The sequence below is a fragment of the Semicossyphus pulcher genome, unplaced genomic scaffold, assembly GCF_022749685.1.
Source record: "Semicossyphus pulcher isolate SPU_LCO1_2020_fin unplaced genomic scaffold, fSemPul1.0.p SCAF_6, whole genome shotgun sequence".
Classification (NCBI taxonomy): Eukaryota; Metazoa; Chordata; class Actinopteri; order Labriformes; family Labridae; genus Semicossyphus; species Semicossyphus pulcher.
In genome coordinates, this window is record NW_027211737.1 from 1,364,252 (window position 1) to 1,387,883 (window position 23,632).

The 23,632-nt window shown below is 40.9% G+C and overlaps 1 protein-coding gene across 1 annotated transcript; it reads right to left on the reverse strand.

The window, feature by feature from the left end:
* Positions 1 to 5,209: 5,209 nt before the first annotated feature.
* Positions 5,210 to 23,384, reverse strand: ccdc125 (coiled-coil domain containing 125). Its single transcript, XM_069682352.1, has 12 exons — positions 23,097 to 23,384; positions 22,442 to 22,694; positions 21,475 to 21,533; positions 21,317 to 21,403; positions 20,462 to 20,539; positions 18,261 to 18,346; positions 18,097 to 18,179; positions 17,744 to 17,856; positions 8,144 to 8,248; positions 7,586 to 7,736; positions 7,221 to 7,339; positions 5,210 to 6,988 (listed from the first exon to the last, which is right to left on the reverse strand). Exons 1-12 carry the CDS (start codon positions 23,382 to 23,384, stop codon positions 5,531 to 5,533), a joined length of 2,880 nt encoding a protein of 959 aa, XP_069538453.1. The 3' UTR covers positions 5,210 to 5,530.
* Between the last annotated feature and the right edge of the window lie 248 nt (positions 23,385 to 23,632).

A 23,632-nucleotide genomic window follows, 5' to 3' on the forward strand; every position in this document is an offset into this window, starting at 1 on the left:
TCTTTAAGATATGATGGTGCCTGACCATTAAGAGCTTTGTAAGTAAGAAGAAGGATTTTAAATTCTATTCTAGATTTTACAGGAAGCCAGTGCAGAGAGGCTAATGAAATGAATTGTTATTATCATCACAGAAGCTTTCTGGCATATATTTGTCGCCCCTGCGTCAGTCTCTCGCTCCTTTCCTTTAACTTTACCTACTCCTTGTTCACAACAGTTTGTGTTGACGTCGTGGCGTGCTTTACTCCTACAGCAGCCTTATGCAAACGCCAGTTTTTAATAATTCCGTTTTTTGCCACTTCGACTTTGTTAATAAGTACGGAGAGTATCCCGAAGTGTGATCTGCTGGATTACATCGTTGGAAATATGTTGGATTTGTTTACATGGCGATGCGCTCCGTGGCGTATATCAGGCCAGATGCTGCGCGTCCCGTTACATTTTTAAATACCACTCTTACAAACTATTAGTGTTTGTGCACGTTACCGGAGTGAGGAGGATCATAAAAAGTGTGAATTCATGTCATGAATGGACAGTTGGCGTTACTTGGTTGGATTATTTAGAAGAGAGAACGCCAAATTGTTAAGTAATTTAAGTAACAGTTAAATGATTTATTCCCCCCCTGCCTGCCCGTCTTGTATCGTGGAGAGCTGATATTGTTACGTTATATTCCAGAGATAACTTCTGAGGGGAGAAATAAACTGAAACGAGTCAGATATAATATGAATCACGTACCACTTGTCAGCTGTTCCCCGGTGCAGCAAAGGTTTAGCCCCCACCCACCCGGTCTCCACGTACGAGTGGCATTTCATGGTTTTCTAACAGTTGTTAGAGTATCTTCGGGAGTTGCACACGCAAACTTAAATTTTAGGAAAAGTGCCCCTCAAATGATCAGATATGATCAGATATGATCCCATTAGTTGTGCTAAGCTTGCACTCACTGCTAGCCAAATTGTAGCGAGGTTGCTAACTAAACAGAGACAGCAGCATGAGCTCGGCAGAAAAGCAGTGAAAGTTAACGATAGTCTAATTCATTAATAATGCAATACTATAAACAACAACCTTATCAGGATCATACTTTGTGAATAAAGCTGTGTTATAAAGTTAACTTTAATTAATTATCCCAGGTACCTGCATTACCTGTATGTCACGTATGGAGACTCCATTAAAAAGGCGAATGCACGCGATGTACGTCCCCGCCTGAGGCTGCACAGCCATCGGCCACTATCGGAGCCCAGATCCGCCGATGATTATAGTTTTTGATAAGTCCTATCGGGGCCGATTAACCGGCCAAAACGATCAATCGGTCGACCTCTAGTTTTCAGTAGAGAATAAGCTGACTTAGACTTAGACTTAGACTCAACTTTATTGATCCCTTTGGGATGACTCCCTCTGGGAAATTCAGTCTCCAGCAGCTTATACAGTACAATACAATAGGAAAGAATCAGCACACAGAGGGTAAAAAATAAAGATCAAAATATATATATCTATCGATATATATATATATATATATATATATATATATATATATATATAAAAAAAATACAAAATTAGATAACAAAATATATAAAATATACACTCTTAGAAAATGTACAAGTAAACAGTGGGTAGGTTATTGCACTGTGGTATTAGGTTATTGCACTGTGGTGAGAGATTATTGCACATTGACAGATTTTTATTGCACATATGACCCTTTGAGAAATAAATAAATATTACTATTGAATAAAAGAAGATAACTACTATTAACTTTGTGAGGTGAATTAGTGGCTACCGCTTGTGAGAGAGTCTGTCCCTGTTACCTCCTCCCCCTAAGTGAGGAGTTGTACAGCCGCTGAGGACCTGACTATGTTATTTGACTTAAATGTGGGACCATTGAGAAGATTACAGAGGCTTACAGAAGAGGAAAACTAACCTCAAACCTCTAAAAGAAAACATATACAACATATGAGCCAAATGAAAAAGCTAGAGGCCGAAATAACTCAATTGAAAAGGCCTTATCAAGACAATATACAGATCATTTATAGAAAGAGTTGTGTAACCTGAAGTTTAAATGAAAACATATTTATAATAAAAAAGCAGAAAGTTCACTATTCTGATAAAGAACACATTTCTATGAAGGGGCGACTGTAAGGTTATGTTTCATTTGGACCCCAAATCAGAGACTGACACGAGAAGGTGTGTAAAAAAGAGTTTATTGTCCACAGTGAAACTAAGGCAGTGGAGACAGGGAGCTGGCTGACTCGAGGAATGATCTCTGACGAGGGCTGAGCACAAACAAAACTCTGGCACTGCAGAGACAAAGGCTGGCGGAACAGCGAGGTACACAGGATAATCAAACAACACAGAATTATCTGACACAAAAACATGCAACAAAACGGAAGCAAATCATCACAGCGACAAATCGGATAAGCTATTGGCACGACAGTTAAAACAACAGACCACCAACAGCGTTACACTGGTAATGAAGATTTCACACTTTCCTTACAAACAGGTTTTATGTGTAAATTCATCAGTCTCATCTGAGCAGCAGCACGTTACAATAACTCCAATCATCTAATAGAGCATGTGAACATGAAGCTTGACTGTCTTATTCTATGAATGTTTTGTTACAGTCCTGACGCAAACTCTGATTATTCTGTTTGATCAGTTACTGTTTGCACTCTAATTATGATTATCTGTTAATTATGTTGTAATTAAAACCACTTAATGACTTAAGTTTAACCTCCATGAGAAGACCCGGAAATGGAGCAACTCCTGAGAGTTCAAGCTCAGCTGCACTTTATATACATATGACGTGTTTCATTTTCCACAATCACCTTCCCAACACACCGTCCTTATTTTACTCTGTGTTTTAAGCAGCTTCATTTCTCATATCTCCTTCTGCTGCCCTGCATCAGAAGCAAGTTGTAAACATATCTGCGTGTTGTAGTCTATTGTTAACTATTGTTATGCAGGGCTGTATCTGTAGAATCACATTTGGTTGTTCAATACAAAGATTCCAATATACGTTCCTTTACCTATTTCAGCTCCACATCACACCATCAGACCGCCTCCCTCTGTGACGCCTTCAGAGAGGCTTTTCAGGTCGTGATTGTCGTCTCTCCAGGTGTGGCGAAGGATCTGGATCCACAATCAAAACCATGTCGCCTCACTTCAGCCGCCTGATGGAACATTTTCTACATTAACATGTTCCTACAACTGCGTGTGCTGAAGAAGTTCACTGCATCCCTGAGTGTTTCCGTCTCTGCTCCATATAGACTGCAGTCCATGTGTAACCATGGTGGGATTGGGCTGATCGACAATGCCATCGTCTATAGCCAACTGTCATGGGCAATGGAGCCCTCACCCATCACACCATCGTGAATTAATGCTGCCTGGCTGCTGACAGATCTGTAGGCTGAAGAGTCAGTCAGAGTTGACCCAACACGCGATGTGCTGTGTGTAGTCGTCTTTGCAGACAGTCATCACCGGAGCAGAGAGCGTCGGGACAACCAACAGACTGGAGTCACACTGTAAGGTCTCATGCCACTTCCATTACTGATGTTTTGGTTTGCTCTTTTCTAAAGGAGCTATGCTATATGCCACACTGACCCGTTTACACACACATTCATACATAAATACATACACTACAGCAGAGGCTGCCTTGAGAGGTGCACACAGTCACACACCCATAGCTATGCCATCCATCTGTTGTCTTCTGCTCAGGACGCTGTGGCAGCAGGTGAAGAAAGTTAGTTAGGCGTGCCCGGGAACACAAAGGAATGCACCCAGGAGCATCCTAACCAGATACCTTAACCACCTCAACTGTCTCGATGCAAAGAAGTAACGGCACTACTCCAAACTCCCTCCTGATGTCTGAGCTCCCCATTCCACACCCTCTCTAAGGCTAAACCCAGACACCCTGCAGAGGCCTCATTCGGCCGCTTGTACCCGCAATCTCATTCTTTTGGTCACTACACAAAGCTCATGACCACTGGTGAGGCTTGAAAGGAGATCGACTAGTAAATTGAATGCTTTGCCTTACAGCTCAGCTCACTCTTCCCCATGACGGTGCCCGAGAAACATGAACTCAGACTTGGAGGTGCTGACTCTCATCCTGACCGCTTTGTACTTGGCTACAAACTACCCCAGTGCCTGCTGGAGGTCCCAGCGTGATAAAGCCAACAAAACCACATCATCTGCAAAAAGCCAAGATAAAATTCTGAGGCCCCTGAAGCGGAGATCCTCATGAAAATCACAAATTATCATTAAACGGACAAACTTGGCAGATACCAACAATTGTGAATGTGTCTAACATCAATCCAAGGATGTGGACACAGCTCTCTTTTTGATTATACAGCAATGGTTCTGGTATCCCATTCTCCTGCTGTACCCCTCAGGCAATCCCAGGGACACAATCATAAGACTTCTTGAAGTCCATGAAACACATGCAGTCCATATGAGCACACTCAACATACTCGCCCCTTAAAGAGTTGGTCCGCTGTTACACAACTAGGAAATAACCTGCATTGTTCCTCCTGTATCTGAGGTTCGATGATCAGCCGGAGCCTCCTTTCCAGCACTCCGTAATAAACTTTACCCGGGAGGCTGAGTAGTGTAATACCCCAATAGTTGGAACACACCCTCCAGTCTGTGTTTTAAAATGGGAACCACCACCCTGGTCTGTCCCAGACCTCCACGAGACGTTGAAGAGTTGTGTTAGCCAAGACAGCCCAACAATGTCCAGAGCCTCCAGCATCTCTGGACGAATCTCATCTACACATTGTGTCGTTATCCAAAGCAGCTTGAAGTTTTGGTTGTTGTGGGGATGGGAAGACGTTGACCCAATTCATGTCATGGGATGCTCTGCACATGCAGGCTGGTCTCTCAGCCCCCTAACCCCCTTCATGAACCTGACTCACCTCCTGAACCATAATGACACATAGTATGTAATTCTTTAAGTAATGCATTTCCAGTAATCCTACCAGCGAAATGAAGCAGTGACTGTGCTCGTGAAAATATTTCAATATCCAAAATAATGTAGACTGAAAAAAGAGTCTAAGCATGTCAGCCAGTGTACATTTTCTCTTTGATTTCTAAAGCACAAGTTAATCTATATATTAAATATTATGTTACACGGGGTATGTATGACTGTATGTTATTTACAAAGCTGAACAGGAGGGAGGCAGGTGGGGAAAAAGCAACCTGTCGTGTCCTAACCTGATTCATTTCTCTCCTTAAATCCTACATGAACAGGAAAGTTCCGTCTCTTACACCAGACCAGACTCATGACCAGACAAACTGTCTTTACTTTTCAAAGTGAGAAAACATTGACTTCAGAAAAGTGTTCAAGCAAAGTGTAACCTAACAAACTATCCCTTCAAACACAGCAGCTTCAACACAACAAAGATGCTGCGGCCACATCTCTCTACATTCTCTGAGATTCAAACTTTCATTGTGTTTCTTTGGCTCAGACATACAAACTCTGGATCAGATTTCTGATCGTTAGATTTCAGACTTGTGGTTGGACGATGGCTGGATGGTGGCCTGTGTTCGATCAGTCCTGGACTCTGACAAATTCAGGTAATAGTCCTGGCTGAAGAAGGGACCCTTGTAGCTCTGTTTTTTTCTGTTCCTGAATGTTGAAATCTAACGAGACTTGTATCTTACACTCTTGTGTATCAGACTGGTCCTGGTTATCTAATGATCCTTGCAATTGCTTTGATGGTATCCTAGACTCTAATAAGTCTGATTGTAGGATTTCAGACTCATGGTTCTTGTGGTTGGACAGTGGCTGGATGGTGGTCTGTGTTAGGTCTGACAGGTCCTGTAGTTTAGTCCTGGACTCTGACAGACGTGGTGGTTGTCCTGGTTGAAGCTGGGACTCTGGTTGCTGTGGTTGTTGCTGTTGTATCTTAGACTCTTGAGTGTCAGATGTTTGCTGATACTGGCTCTGGTTCTCTAATGGTCCTTTTGGCTGCTTTGATGGGATTCTGGACTCTGGCGGGTCTGAATCTGGGGTTTCTGACTCGTGGTTCGACTGTGCCTGGATGTTGAGTTCTGATGAGACTTGTATCTTAGAATCTGGTGTATGAGACTGGTATTGGTTCCCCACTTGTCCTTGTAGTTCCTTCGATCGGATACTGGAATCTGATGGGTTTGAATGTTGGATTTCACACTTGTGGTTCATGAGGTTGGACAGTGACTGTATGATGGTCTGTGTTAGGTCAGACAGCTCCTGAGGTTTAGTCCTGGACTCTGACAGACATGGTGGTAGTCTTGGCTGAGGCTGGGACTCCAGCTGCTCTGTGTTTTTCTGTGCCTGGATGTCGGACTCTGATGAGACATGTATCTTAGACTCTAATCTGTCCAACTGGCTCTGTTTCCCGAGTTGTGCTTGCAGTTGCTTTAATGCGATCCTGGACTTTGACAGTTCTGATTGTTGGGTTTCAGACTTGTGGCTCTTGTGGTTGGACAGTGACTTAGTGTTGGTCTGTCGAGGTTGCCTTGATAGGATACTGGACCATGGACTCCTGGACTTGGGGTTCTTGTGATCCTGTGATATCGTAGACTCTGGTGTTTCAGACTGGCTCTGATTGCATAATGATCCTTTTGGTGACTTTGGTGGGATCCTTGCCTCTGGTGCATCTGATTGTTGGGTTTCAGACACTTGGTTCTTGTGGATGAGCAGTGACTGGTTCTTGGTCTGTAGAGGCGCTGGTATCCTGGTCTCTGATGGGTCTGATTGTTGTATTACAGATTTGTGGTTCTTGTGATTGGACTGTGCCTGGATATTAGATTCAGCTGAGACTTGTATCTTAGACTCTGGCGTATCAGACTGGTTCTGGTTCCCTACTGGTCCTTGTGACTGCTTTGATGGGATCCTAGACTCGGATGGGTCTGATAGCTTGCAGTGTGAATCTAGATGCAGCTGTCTCTGCAGCTCCTCAGCACTGTGGGCTAACATGATGCTAACCTTCCTCTGGTGGGCCAAAGCCTCCTCTTTGTCATTCAGCTGCAGCAGGAAACACACAGTCAGTCATATAAGCACAAATGTCATCTGTCTGCAGAAAAAGAAAATCTTAATAACAACTATTGAATGTGAGGATCAGATAAAATAAGATCCAGATAAAATAACATAAGATAACATTAAGGGTAAGATAAGTTCAGATAAGATTTACTTAAATGTCCATCTTTTGTTGAGTTAATTTCATATTTGTTCAGTAGATATTAGTGGAGAGACTGACCAGGTCCAGTAGTCTGTAGAGAGTCTCTAAAAGCTCATCAGGTGTCTTCACCTCCAGACCTGACGGCAATAATCCTCTCAGCCTCTGACTCACACTCATCAGAGGACTCCTGTTAGCACCTGGAGGAGGAGACAGACACTTTATAATGGGTCCAATAAATGAGGGACTCAATCAAATATTTAAACGTCTTATCTGCCTGTATGTGTTACTGACTTCTGTGATTCATTCTTACTTGTCATGTTTTAGCTAGTCTGTGGAAGATCATTTTTTACTTCCATTTGTTTAGTTGGGTAATCTTCTCATGTCAAAGCCTGGTTCCTAACATCCAGTCTGATGAGATGTAGCACTCTGTGCAGCACACTCACCTTCAGTCTTGCAGTGATGAGATTTCAGGATGTTTGCTTCAGCGGCTAACAGGAAGTGCTGGCTGCGTTTCCTCAGCTGTTGCTCAAAGGCGATACGAAACGCATCAGCAACCATCAACGCCTCCTCTCTCCTCAAACGCTGAGCATCCAGCTGGAACACACACACTTTATTAGTGATGACACACTTTGAAACAGACCATGTATGCCCTCTTTGTGCACATCACACTACTTCATGTATACAGAGTAGCGCCCCCTAAGAGGTTACCTGTAGAACTGTTTCCTTACAGATTGATAGCTGACAAACCTGTTGTGTACCTGTACCGGTTAAGGTTTACAAAGGGATGTTATTTTAAAAAGATACATGATATCCAAATCTGTGACAACACACATCCTGGTGAGAAGATCAGGGGGTAGACAAGTATAACTGGGTTTGCTGAGGCCTTCTATCAGTCTATCTAGCTATCTAACCTAGATCTTCTGAACGACAGTGATAGTTTTTGATCTAAAAGAAGAAAGATGGAGATCTCACAGGTGAGGTGATGGTGTATATTAGTTTACCTCCTGTTGTAGCTGGATGAGCTGCTTCCTGCTGGCAGCTGCAGTCCGACTGCACGGACAGACTTCAGCTACACCGACACACCTGCAGGCCCCCAACACTGCCAGCTGAGACAAAAAGACTACATTGGTAAATGGACTGTACTTATATAGCCCTTTTCTAGTCTTTGCGACCACTCAAAGCTGCTTTTACACTACATGTCACATTCACCCATTCACACACTGATGGCAGAGGCTGCTATGTAAAGTGCCCAACTGTCAATCAGATATCACATTCATACCCGTTGGCTATGCCACCGGGAGCAAATTGGGGCTTCAGTGTCTTGCCCAAGGACACTTCGACATGTAGCCTGAGGGAGCTGGGGATCGAACCTCCGACCTTCAAGTTGAAGAGTACTTCAACTACATCTACTACAAAGTACTTAAACTACATCTACTAGATCTACTACAGAGTAATTCAACTACATCTACTACAGAGTAATTCAACTACATCTGCAACATCTACTACAGAGTACTTCAACTACATCTACTACATCTACTACAGAGTACTTTAACTACATCTACTACAGAGTACTTCAACTACATCTACTACAGAGTACTTTAACTACATCTACTACAGAGTACTTCAACTACATCTGCTACAAAGTTATTCAACTACATCTACTACAGAGTACTTCAACTACATCTTCAACATCTTCTACAGAGTACTTCAACTACATCTACTACAGAGTACTTCAACTACATCTACTAGATCTACTACAGAGTACTTCAACTACATCTACTACCCAGTACTTCAACTACATCTGCAACATATACTACAGAGTACTTCAACTACATCTTCAACATCTTCTACAGAGTACTTCAGCTACATCTACTACAGAGTACTTCAACTACATCTACTAGATCTACTAGATCTACTACAGAGTACTTCAACTACATCTACTACCGAGTACTTCAACTACATCTGCAACATCTACTGCAGAGTAATTCAACTACATGCTCAACATCTACTACAGAGTACTTCAACTACATCTACTACAGAATACTTAAACTACATCTACTACAGAGTACTTCAACTACATCTGCTACAAAGTTCTTCAACTACATCTACTACAGAGAACTTCAACTACATCTTCAACATCTTCTACAGAGTACTTCAACTACATCTACTACCCAGTACTTCAACTACATCTGCAACATCTACTACAGAGTACTTCAACTACATCTACTACAAAGTACTTAAACTACATCTACTAGATCTACTACAGAGTAATTCAACTACATCTGCTACAAAGTTCTTCAACTACATCTACTACAGAGAACTTCAACTACATCTTCAACATCTTCTACAGAGTACTTCAACTACATCTACTACCCAGTACTTCAACTACATCTGCAACATCTACTACAGAGTACTTCAACTACATCTACTACAAAGTACTTAAACTACATCTACTAGATCTACTACAGAGTAATTCAACTACATCTACTACAGAGTAATTCAACTACATCTGCAACATCTACTACAGAGTACTTCAACTACATCTACTACATCTACTACAGAGTACTTCAACTACATCTACTACAGAGTACTTTAACTACATCTACTACAGAGTACTTCAACTACATCTGCTACAAAGTACTTCAACTACATCTACTACAGAATACTTAAACTACATCTACAACATCTTCTACAGAGTACTTCAACTACATCTACTACATCTACTAGAGTACTTCAACTGCAACTACTACAGAATACTTCAACTACATCTACTACATCTACTACAGAGTACTTCAACTGCATCTACTACAGAGTACTTCAACTACATCTACTACAGAGTAATTCAACTACATCTGCAACATATACTACAGAGTACTTCAACTACATCTACTGAATCTTCTACAGAGTACTTCAACTTCATCTACTACATCTACTACAGAGTACTTCAACTACATCTACTACCCAGTACTTCAACTACATCTGCAACATATACTACAGAGTACTTCAACTACATCTTCAACATCTTCTACAGAGTACTTCAGCTACATCTACTACAGAGTACTTCAACTACATCTACTAGATCTACTACAGAGTACTTCAACTACATCTACTACCGAGTACTTCAACTACATCTGCAACATATACTACAGAGTACTTCAACTACATCTTCAACATCTTCTACAGAGTACTTCAGCTACATCTACTACAGAGTACTTCAACTACATCTACTAGATCTACTACAGAGTACTTCAACTACATCTACTACCGAGTACTTCAACTACATCTGCAACATCTACTGCAGAGTAATTCAACTACATGCTCAACATCTACTACAGAGTACTTCAACTACATCTACTACAGAATACTTCAACTACATCTACTACAGAGTACTTCAACTACATCTGCAACATCTACTACAGAGTATTTCAACTACATCTACTACAGAGTAATTCAACTACATCTACAACATCTACTACAGAGTACTTCAACTACATCTACTACATCTACTACAGAGTACTTCAACTACATCTTCAACATCTTCTACAGAGTACTTCAACTACATCTACTACAGAGTACTTCAACTACATCTACTACCCAGTACTTCAATTACATCTGCAACATATACTACAGAGTACTTCAACTACATCTTCAACATCTTCTACAGAGTACTTCAGCTACATCTACTACAGAGTACTTCAACTACATCTACTAGATCTACTACAGAGTACTTCAACTACATCTGCAACATCTACTACAGAGTACTTCAACTACATCTACAACAGAATACTTAAACTACATCTACTACAGAGTACTTCAACTACATCTGCAACATCTACTACAGAGTATTTCAACTACATCTACTACAGAGTACTTCAACTACATCTGCAACATCTACTACAGAGTACTTAAACTACATCTACTACATCTACTACAGAGTACTTCAACTAAATCTACTACAGAGTACTTCAACTACATCTGCTACAAAGTTCTTCAACTACATCTACTACAGAGAACTTCAACTACATCTTCAACATCTTCTACAGAGTACTTCAACTACATCTACTACCCAGTACTTCAACTACATCTGCAACATCTACTACAGAGTACTTCAACTACATCTACTACAAAGTACTTAAACTACATCTACTAGATCTACTACAGAGTAATTCAACTACATCTACTACAGAGTAATTCAACTACATCTGCAACATCTACTACAGAGTACTTCAACTACATCTACTACATCTACTACAGAGTACTTCAACTACATCTACTACAGAGTACTTTAACTACATCTACTACAGAGTACTTCAACTAAATCTACTACAGAGTACTTCAACTACATCTGCTACAAAGTTCTTCAACTACATCTACTACAGAGAACTTCAACTACATCTTCAACATCTTCTACAGAGTACTTCAACTACATCTACTACCCAGTACTTCAACTACATCTGCAACATCTACTACAGAGTACTTCAACTACATCTACTACAAAGTACTTAAACTACATCTACTAGATCTACTACAGAGTAATTCAACTACATCTACTACAGAGTAATTCAACTACATCTGCAACATCTACTACAGAGTACTTCAACTACATCTACTACATCTACTACAGAGTACTTCAACTACATCTACTACAGAGTACTTTAACTACATCTACTACAGAGTACTTCAACTACATCTGCTACAAAGTACTTCAACTACATCTACTACAGAATACTTAAACTACATCTACAACATCTTCTACAGAGTACTTCAACTACATCTACTACATCTACTAGAGTACTTCAACTGCATCTACTACAGAATACTTCAACTACATCTACTACATCTACTACAGAGTACTTCAACTGCATCTACTACAGAGTACTTCAACTAAATCTACTACAGAGTACTTCAACTACATCTGCTACAAAGTTCTTCAACTACATCTACTACAGAGAACTTCAACTACATCTTCAACATCTTCTACAGAGTACTTCAACTACATCTACTACCCAGTACTTCAACTACATCTGCAACATCTACTACAGAGTACTTCAACTACATCTACTACAAAGTACTTAAACTACATCTACTAGATCTACTACAGAGTAATTCAACTACATCTACTACAGAGTAATTCAACTACATCTGCAACATCTACTACAGAGTACTTCAACTACATCTGCAACATCTACTACAGAGTACTTCAACTACATCTACTACATCTACTACAGAGTACTTCAACTACATCTACTACAGAGTACTTTAACTACATCTACTACAGAGTACTTCAACTACATCTGCTACAAAGTACTTCAACTACATCTACTACAGAATACTTAAACTACATCTACAACATCTTCTACAGAGTACTTCAACTACATCTACTACATCTACTAGAGTACTTCAACTGCATCTACTACAGAATACTTCAACTACATCTACTACATCTACTACAGAGTACTTCAACTGCATCTACTACAGAGTACTTCAACTACATCTACTACAGAGTAATTCAACTACATCTGCAACATATACTACAGAGTACTTCAACTACATCTACTGAATCTTCTACAGAGTACTTCAACTTCATCTACTACATCTACTACAGAGTACTTCAACTACATCTGCAACATCTACTACAGAGTTCTTCAACTACATCCGCAACATCTGCTACAGAGTACTTCAACTACATCTGCTACAGAGTAATTCAACTACATCTGCAACATCTACTACAGAGTAATTCAACTATATCTACTACAGAGTACTTCAACTACATCTACTACAGAGTACTTCAACTGCATCTACTACAGAGTACTTTAACTACATCTACTACAGAGTACTTCAACTACATCTGCTACAAAGTTATTCAACTACATCTACTACAGAGTACTTCAACAACATCTTCTACAGAGTACTTCAACTACATCTACTACAGAGTACTTCAACTACATCTACTAGATCTACTACAGAGTACTTCAACTACATCTGCAACATCTACTACAGAGTACTTCAACTACATCTGCAACATCTTCTACAGAGTACTTCAGCTACATCTACTACAGAGTACTTCAACTACGTCTACTAGATCTACTACAGAGTACTTCAACTACATCTACTACCGAGTACTTCAACTACATCTGCAACATCTACTACAGAGGACTTCAACTACATCTGCAACATATACTACAGAGTACTTCAACTACATCTTCAACATCTTCTACAGAGTACTTCAACTACATCTACTACAGAGTACTTCAACTACATCTTCAACATCTTCTACAGAGTACTTCAACTACATCTACTACAGAGTACTTCAACTACATCTACTAGATCTACTACAGAGTACTTCAACTACATCTGCAACATATACTACAGAGTACTTCAACTACATCTTCAACATCTTCTACAGAGTACTTCAGCTACATCTACTACAGAGTACTTCAACTACGTCTGCTAGATCTACTACAGAGTACTTCAACTACATCTACTACCGAGGACTTCAACTACATCTGCAACATATACTACAGAGTACTTCAACTACATCTTCAACATCTTCTACAGAGTACTTCAACTACATCTACTACAGAGTACTTCAACTACATCTACTACCCAGTACTTCAACTACATCTGCAACATATACTACAGAGTACTTCAACTACATCTTCTACAGAGTACTTCAGCTACATCTACTACAGAGTACTTCAACTACATCTACTAGATCTACTACAGAGTACTTCAACTACATCTGCAACATCTACTACAGAGTACTTCAACTACATCTACTACAGAATACTTAAACTACATCTACTACAGAGTACTTCAACTACATCTGCAACATCTACTACAGAGTATTTCAACTACATCTATTACAGAGTACTTCAACTACATCTGCAACATCTACTACAGAGTACTTCAACTACATCTACTACATCTACTACAGAGTACTTCAACTGCATCTACTACAGAGTACTTTAACTACATCTACTACAGAGTACTTCAACTACATCTGCTACAAAGTTATTCAACTACATCTACTACAGAGTACTTCAACTACATCTTCAACATCTTCTACAGAGTACTTCAACTACATCTACTACAGAGTACTTCAACTACATCTACTACATCTACTACAGAGTACTTCAACTACATCTGCAACATCTACTACAGAGGACTTCAACTACATCTGCAACATATACTACAGAGTACTTCAACTACATCTTCAACATCTTCTACAGAGTACTTCAACTACATCTACTACAGAATACTTCAACTACATCTACTACAGAATACTTCAACTACATCTGCTACAAAGTTCTTCAACTACATCTACTACAGAGTACTTCAACTACATCTTCAACATCTTCTACAGAGTACTTCAACTACATCTACTACAGAGTACTTCAACTACATCTACTAGATCTACTACAGAGTACTTCATCTACATCTACTACCCAGTACTTCAACTACATCTGCAACATCTACTACAGAGGACTTCAACTACATCTGCAACATATACTACAGAGTACTTCAACTACATCTTCAACATCTTCTACAGAGTACTTCAACTACATCTACTACAGAATACTTAAACTACATCTACTACAGAGTACTTCAACTACATCTGCAACATCTACTACAGAGTAATTCAACTACATCTACTACAGAGTAATTCAACTACATCTGCAACATCTACTACAGAGTACTTCAACTACATCTACTACAGAATACTTCAACTACATCTGCTACAAAGTTCTTCAACTACATCTACTACAGAGTAATTCAACTACATCTGCAACATCTACTACAGAGTACTTCAACTACATCTACTACAGAATACTTCAACTACATCTGCTACAAAGTTCTTCAACTACATCTACTACAGAGTACTTCAACTACATCTTCAACATCTTCTACAGAGTACTTCAACTACATCTACTACAGAGTACTTCAACTACATCTACTAGATCTACTACAGAGTACTTCATCTACATCTACTACCCAGTACTTCAACTACATCTGCAACATCTACTACAGAGGACTTCAACTACATCTGCAACATATACTACAGAGTACTTCAACTACATCTTCAACATCTTCTACAGAATACTTAAACTACATCTACTACAGAGTACTTCAACTACATCTGCAACATCTACTACAGAGGACTTCAACTACATCTGCAACATATACTACAGAGTACTTCAACTACATCTACTACAGAGTACTTCAACTACATCTGCAACATCTTCTACAGAGTACTTCAACTACATCTACTACAGAGTACTTCAACTACATCTACTAGATCTACTACAGAGTACTTCAACTACATCTACTACCCAGTACTTCAACTACATCTGCAACATCTACTACAGAGGACTTCAACTACATCTGCAACATATACTACAGAGTACTTCAACATCTTCTACAGAGTACTTCAACTACATCTACTACAGAATACTTAAACTACATCTACTACAGAGTACTTCAACTACATCTGCAACATCTACTACAGAGTAATTCAACTACATCTACTACAGAGTACTTCAACTACATCTACTACATCTACTACAGAGTAATTCAACTACATCTACTACAGAGTACTTTAACTACATCTACTACAGAGTACTTCAACTACATCTGCTACAAAGTACTTCAACTACATCTACTATAGAGTACTTCAACTACATCTTCAACATCTTCTACAGAGTACTTCAACTACATCTACTACATCTACTAGAGTACTTCAACTGCATCTACTATAGAATACTTCAACCACATCTACTACATCTACTACAGAGTACTTCAACTGCATCTACTACAGAGTACTTCAACTACATCTACTACAGAGTAATTCAACTACATCTGCAACATAAACTACAGAGTACTTCAACTGCATCTACTACAGAGTACTTCAACTACATCTACTACATCTACTAGAGTACTTCAACTGCATCTACTATAGAATACTTCAACCACATCTACTACATCTACTACAGAGTACTTCAACTGCATCTACTACAGAGTACTTCAACTACATCTGCAACATCTTCTACAGAGTACTTCAACTACATCTACTACAGAGTACTTCAACTACATCTACTAGATCTACTACAGAGTACTTCAACTACATCTACTACCCAGTACTTCAACTACATCTGCAACATCTACTACAGAGGACTTCAACTACATCTGCAACATATACTACAGAGTACTTCAACATCTTCTACAGAGTACTTCAACTACATCTACTACAGAATACTTAAACTACATCTACTACAGAGTACTTCAACTACATCTGCAACATCTACTACAGAGTAATTCAACTACATCTACTACAGAGTACTTCAACTACATCTACTACATCTACTACAGAGTAATTCAACTACATCTACTACAGAGTACTTTAACTACATCGACTACAGAGTACTTCAACTACATCTGCTACAAAGTACTTCAACTACATCTACTATAGAGTACTTCAACTACATCTTCAACATCTTCTACAGAGTACTTCAACTACATCTACTACATCTACTAGAGTACTTCAACTGCATCTACTATAGAATACTTCAACCACATCTACTACATCTACTACAGAGTACTTCAACTGCATCTACTACAGAGTACTTCAACTACATCTACTACAGAGTAATTCAACTACATCTGCAACATAAACTACAGAGTACTTCAACTGCATCTACTACAGAGTACTTCAACTACATCTACTACATCTACTAGAGTACTTCAACTGCATCTACTATAGAATACTTCAACCACATCTACTACATCTACTACAGAGTACTTCAACTGCATCTACTACAGAGTACTTCAACTACATCTACTACAGAGTAATTCAACTACATCTGCAACATAAACTACAGAGTACTTCAACTGCATCTACTACAGAGTACTTCAACTACATCTACTGAATCTTCTACAGAGTACTTCAACTTCATCTACTATATCTACTACAGAGTACTTCAACTACATCTGCAACATCTTCTACAGAGTACTTCAACTACATCTGCAACATCCTCTACAGAGTATTTCAACTACATCGACTTCATCTACTACAGAGTACTTCAGCTACATCTACTACAGAGTACTTCAACTACATCTACTACAGAGTAATTCAACTATGTCTGCAACATCTACTACAGAGTACTTCAACTACATCTACTACAGAGTACTTCAACTATGTCTGCAACACTTACTACAGAGTACTTCAGCTATGTCTGCAACTTCTACTACAGAGTACTTCAACTACATCTACTACATCTACTACAGCATACTTCAACTACATCTGCTACATCTACTACAAGAACAAGTTACTCAGGTCATACTGCAGTAGTCAAACTTCATGTGCGCGTCTCATTTTGAATAAAACAGACAGCTTTGCTTTGTAGAGTTCAGTCAGCATGTACAGTAAATAATGGCAACATATTGACACGGTGCTGTTACTCACCTCACCTTATCTCTAACACTTACTGCCCTTCTGTGTTTCCCACCTGTGTGATTGTTTGCCCTGCATGGATAATCTTCACCTTCCCACTGTATTAAGTCTTTGCCTTTCCCTGTCTCAGTGCCAGTTTGTCCTCACTCACCTCCAGTATACCTGCGTCTCTGTCAGGGCTGTACTGAGGTTTGGTTTCTTGGTAAGCTCTCTGCTCCTTCACATTCAACATGGACAGAAGCTCCAAACACTGTCGACTGAGAGCTGTAAATACACAATGAGTTTATTGATCAGAACTTTCAATCAAACACTTCCATTCACTGATAAAGACAACAAGATGCTGCTCTGAAAAAAGCTGTAAGTGGACCTTGTTTATTTAGTCAAGACTGTTGGTGACCTGGAGAAACACACTGAGGGACCAGCCTGACACTGACAGAGACGTCTTCACCTCACAAACAGAGATAACACATTCAGACATGTCCGGGTCATCTAAACATCATTTACCAGAGTTTTCTGCTCGGAGCTGCTGGATCTCACTCTGTCTCTCCTGCAGGCTGTGAGTCAGAGTCTGGTTCTCACTCAGAACCCTGAACACAACAACAACAGTAGGGTTACAGTACAGACTAGTGGAAACAGCACAGACAGAGAGTATGCGGAGTGAATGTGACCTGTTGTAGTTGTGCTCCCAGGACTGCTGACACTTCTTCATCTGGACCTGATTAAAGCTGAGCTCCCACTGCAGGCTGTTCACCTCCTGCAGGTGGAACCAACACATTACAGAGGTTAGCATACTTTATTTAACTGGACAGGTTGATTATTATCACTTGACACCTTTGCATCTTCTTAATATATATGGTTATATCCCAGACTGATGTTTTATCCTCAGACTTTTATTATTCTGTTCAGAATACTTCTTGGACTCTGGCTTGGTCCTGGAAAAGGCACCACCTGGGGACTTCACAGTACTGCTGAGGGACTTCAATGCCTACGTGTGCAATGATTGTGACACCTGCAGGGCGGTGATTGGGATGGACGGCCTGCCTGATCTGAACTAAAGAGGTGTTTTGTTATTATTGTACTATGTGCTACTCGTAGATTGTCCATAACAAACACTATGTTCGGACAGGCGGTGATTCATATACCTAGTACCAGAACACCCGAGGCCACAGATCGATGATGCACTTTATTGTCATATCTTTAGATATGTATGCCGTATGTCTTGGACACTTAGGTGAAGAGAGGAGCAGAGCTCACCACCACCCAACAACTAGGCTATTGTAAAAAAGAGTATCCATCGGGGCTACTATTTACAGACGTGGGACGTGGATTTCAGGGACGGCAAGTGTTCTGGTTTCCGTTTGTAGTACACTTGTAGTCCGAGTAATATTGACCAACACGTATCAGCAAGCTGTGGTGAATGCAGGAAAAAAGTGTCACAAAAGCCATTTAGCATTCAGATTTCCTGACTTCCTCGAATGCATCAGAAATGATGGCTCTGCCCTCCTTCTCATGTTAAAGTAGTCTTCTTCTCCTCTTGAGGACAGACCTGACAAAGCTTCATGTTGACTTGTTCCTAATCTGCATCATGATGTTTTTATTTTAGCAAACTGAAGAGCCGTTAATTAAAGTCAGTCATAATAGAAACGGTTTATTTATCTGTGAAGTCTTGACTGGAAGTCGCTGATGCCCCAGCATGTTCAGCAGTGTGGCAATATTGTCGTCAGACTATAGCCGTTGGGATCCGAGATTGATCGGGGGCACACCGGGGTCTCCCTCGCCTGACGCTGAAGCTGCGGGCGCACAGTGGTCAATTTAAAAACACAATGAAGTAAAAACTGCAGCATATATGTAAAAAAGCTCCAACAGTTTAAAATGTACTCCATACAATTAACTCCATAAACTGTGCTCTGTTAAATTTCATTGCCACTTTGAAATGATAAGTATCCTCACTATGAAAGATGTTAAAATCCGCCTGCTGTGTGCTGCAGTAAACGGGCCCACTGAGAGTTAGCCGCAGGGGGGCCTCACGTGTTTGCATTACAGTGCTGAAAGAGATGGCAGGGCCCTTGCTCTTCAGGTCAATAACTCCTACCTCAGGAGGTATTTGTCGTGCATACCAGGGGGGTATGGGGACTCGGAATCGGAATAGGCAATGTCTCACGCCAAAACTCAGGTACAGAAGGAACAATTCAGCATCCATCCTGGCCATGGAGCAGTGGATTAGCAATGCATCCCTGGTGCATCTCAGGGCGCAGTTGGGAAGAGGACACCGGTTTTGGGGCCTTAAAATTGCACATCTGCTTTTTGCAGATGATGTGGTTCTGTTGGCTTTATCAAACTGTGACGGTCCGGATGAGAGTCAGCATCGCCAAGTTTGTGGTCATGTTTCTCTGATGAAGAAAATTGAATTGCCCCCTCAGGGTGGGTAGTAAGTTACTGCCCCCAAGCAACTAAATCGCACGTCCCCATGTAGAGGGGCTCAGTCCTCGCTGTAGCAGGTTCGATTTCTTTGCAGCATGTTGTCCCCGCTCTCTCTTGCCCTGTTTCCGTCACTATCCACTGTCCTCTCTCTCTCAACAAGGGCTAAAAAAATCATTTTTAAAAAAGTACATTATGATTCATTCTTCCATTCTTGACAAACTTTCATATATTTCTCACAGGGTGGATCACCTTGGCTGACTCTGTCGGAACTGAACCTGTCAGCAGCTGAGAGCAGTCAGCATGTAAACAGAGAATTATCTTTATGACACAGTTTATGTGGCATTAGATTTTGTTTCTGTTTGTCTTTGAGAAACAGCAGTTAGTTCCTGCCTGCTCAGTCTGATGCTAAAGCAAACAGACCCAGCCCTTGTTTGAGCAGCAGACTCACCTTCTCCAGAGCTTTGGCCTTCTCCTCACTCTTCTGCAGAACACTCTGAGTGTGACTCGTGGCTTTGTCCAGAATGGCCTGTGAGAACAACAGCAGGTTAAAGTTAGTGGAGTAGTTTGGGTCATCATATCAAAACTGTTTACTGACAAGCTGACAGCCCTGTATTATTTCTGACTGTTGCAGTAGTAACCTGGGGCGTAATTGCCATAAAGGGTCAAAACTCCAGCAGCACTTGTATAATACCTGTATTTACTGTATGTACTTTGGCTGTATTTTATTTTGAGGTGTATATGACTAAAGGTACAACATTTTTAATTTTACCTCACAAAATGAGGAGGAGCTGCTCCACCGTCTCTTGTACCAGTTAGTTAGTTAGTGTTATTGTGTGACTTTGGTGTTTTAAATGTTTAAGATCCAACACAATACTACAAATATCAAACAAATAGAGCAGAGCAGCTCCTATTTCCTGTGAGGTTAAATCCCTGTTTTTATCAATGGAGTCTGGTGTGTTTGGAGAGAGCGATGTGACGTCTGTTTGTGGTTAAAAAATCATCTTCCTCTGAAACAAAAAGGTCTATCTCTGTAGGGATCCTTTCTGTCATGTTGTCACACACTTCTGAGCCTGTCAGTGGAAACAACAAGAACTTTTAGTGGACGACCTTTGATCCATCAAGGATTATGTCGCAGCCTTTACAGCCTGTTTCACTGCTGCATGATGAACACATCTACTGGAGACATTCAGACACTAGTCATTAAGACCCCAAAATATGTAAAAATAGGGCCCAGGTTTAAAAATGCCACCGTACCATGGTCTAACCAGCAGGTGTATGATGCAGTGTGTGTGTGTGTTTCTACCTTCCCCTGTAGGATCTTCAGAGCTTCATATTTGCCTTCAAGGTATCGATGTGCCACCTCCAGCTCACAGCACAGCATGTCTATCACCTGTGAATACAGAACATCAGCAACAGTCTGACAGGCTGGAGTCAAACAGTCACATTAATCACTCTTCATACCTCCGTCGCTTCCTGCAGTCTGTCTCTCAGCTCGTCTTTGGACAGGTCCACCAGGGAGCCTGCAGGTTCACAGACAGTGTTTTCAACATGCCAGAGAACATGTGTGTGTGTGTGTGTGTGTGTGTGTGTGTGTGTGTGTGTGTGTGTGTGTGTGTGTGTGTGTGTGTGTTTGTGTGTGTGTGTGCGTGTGTGTGTTTGTGTGTCAGTGTTTTTTTGTTGTGTTGTGAGGAAAGAAAATCTGCTGAATGACCTCTTAAAAAGCTTGGAGTCAGTTACAGAGTCAGTGCTTCGACTTACAGTCAGAATACAGTGACGTATTCACATCGTTGTGGAATAACAGATTTTGCATGTGCCTCCTGCATCACTGTGTGAATACAACCAACCAATACACAATATACAAAAATCATTTATAATGGTAACTCCCACAGATAGCCCCACTCCTCATCAACCCTTTAGGCCTCATTAATAATGAATCCCATCACCCTCAGCTCCTCCATTAATAGATGCATGGCCAGTTAATCAATCCTTACAGTACATTTAAATACTTTAATGATCATTATGAGTCAGTGTTGACTGTTTGCAACATTACACCTGCACTATAATGAAGTAAACTCTGTGCATGTTCACGGCTCACGGAGTGAAACCACCCAACAGGCAGCACCAGGTTACAGACAGTCACAGACATGGGTAAGTGTTACAGTTAGACTGTAGTCTCCCTCTGGTTCATATAGAAACTCTCTCAGTCTGTGCGATCATGTGATGGAATATGAAAGTTAAATGAACATCAATGTGTTCTCTGAAGGTCTGGTCAGTTAAAATCATCTCGTGGTTAAACTCACAGTTCTGTATATTATTGATGTTAGTGTTGATTTATGAGAAAAGATGAAGATAAAATGAGATATTTGATGGTGTCTCTGTGATCTGCTTCCTGTGTAGCAGCACCAGGTGAGTTCTCAGGTGTTCTCACCTGTGCGTTGCAGCTTCCAGCGAGCTCTCTGCAGGCTCTCGTTGGTCTTCAGTCCGGGGATCCAGGTTGCCTCACCTGCCCGCCTGCTGCACCTGGTCCTTTCTGCTCCAGGCAGCAGAGACTCTGAGACTCCACTGAAGCTCTGACTCTTCATCCTGCTGGACCTGTGAACCCCTCGGACCCGCATCCCGTCCCCCAGGTCTCCATCCAGCATGTCATCGTCCAGACTGCAGGCCCCGCTGAGCGCCTGCATCTTCAAGTTCAAACATTACGTCAGAATCAGAATCGGGTTTGTTGCCAAGTAGGTTTACACATTCAGGGAATTAGTTTTGGTGTTTTGGTGCAGAACAATTAACACAGAACTTGAATAAAAATAAGTAAATTAAATAGAATAAGATAAAAAAAATAGGCAGTAAGAATAAAAATATAAAAAGCAATATGTAAAATACAAAATATGTACAACAGGTGTGATTAAAAACTGTACAGATGTGCAGGATATTAGTGAGTGCAAAAAGCTTACAGTATAAAGTTAAAAATAGTGCAGAGTACAGACAATATAAAGTCCAGTGTTAATTTAACGCATAGAGTCTGAATTATAGTCTTAACATTTGTGAGCTGTTGAGTGACTGAGGGGCTGGATGACAGTCCATGTCACATAGGGGTGTCGGGAGGTTTTGGTCCTGATGGAGCGCAGCCTCTTGCCAGAGGGGAGGGTCTCAGAGAGACTGTGACCGGGGTGAGAGGGGTCAGCCTTGATCTTACCTATACACCTCAGGGTCCTGGAGGTGTACAGGTCGTGGAGAGATGGCAGATTGCAGCCAATCACCCTCTCTGCAGAGCGGATGATACGCTGCAGCCTGTCCCTGGCAGTGGCAGCAGTGTACCACACGGTGATGGAGCAGGTGAGGATGGACTCATCGATGGCGGTGTAGAAGTGCACCATCATTGTCTTCGGCAGGTTGATGATGGTCCCCAGGAAGCTGAAAGACTCCACAGTGGAAACAGTGGAGTTACTGATGGTGATGGGGGCGGGGATGGCTGCTTTCTTTCTAAAGTCCACAACCATCTCCACTGTCTTCAGAGCATTAAGCTCCAGGTTGTTCTCACCACATCAGGTCACCAGATTGTCAATCTCCCACCTGTAGGCAGACTCGTCCCCACCAGAGATGAGTCCAATGAGGGTGGTATCAT

Excerpts from the sequence above, each read along its gene's own strand:
- ccdc125 (XM_069682352.1), bottom strand. The coding sequence starts at position 23,384 with ATGGTGCACTTCTACACCGCCATCGATGAGTCCATCCTCACCTGCTCC. Across the intron at positions 20,540-21,316 it reads TGAAGATCCTACAGGGGAAG|GCCATTCTGGACAAAGCCAC; the intron begins GTAGAAACACAC and ends TTGTTCTCACAG. Across the intron at positions 8,249-17,743 it reads GAGACGCAGGTATACTGGAG|CTGGCAGTGTTGGGGGCCTG; the intron begins GTGAGTGAGGAC and ends TTTTTGTCTCAG.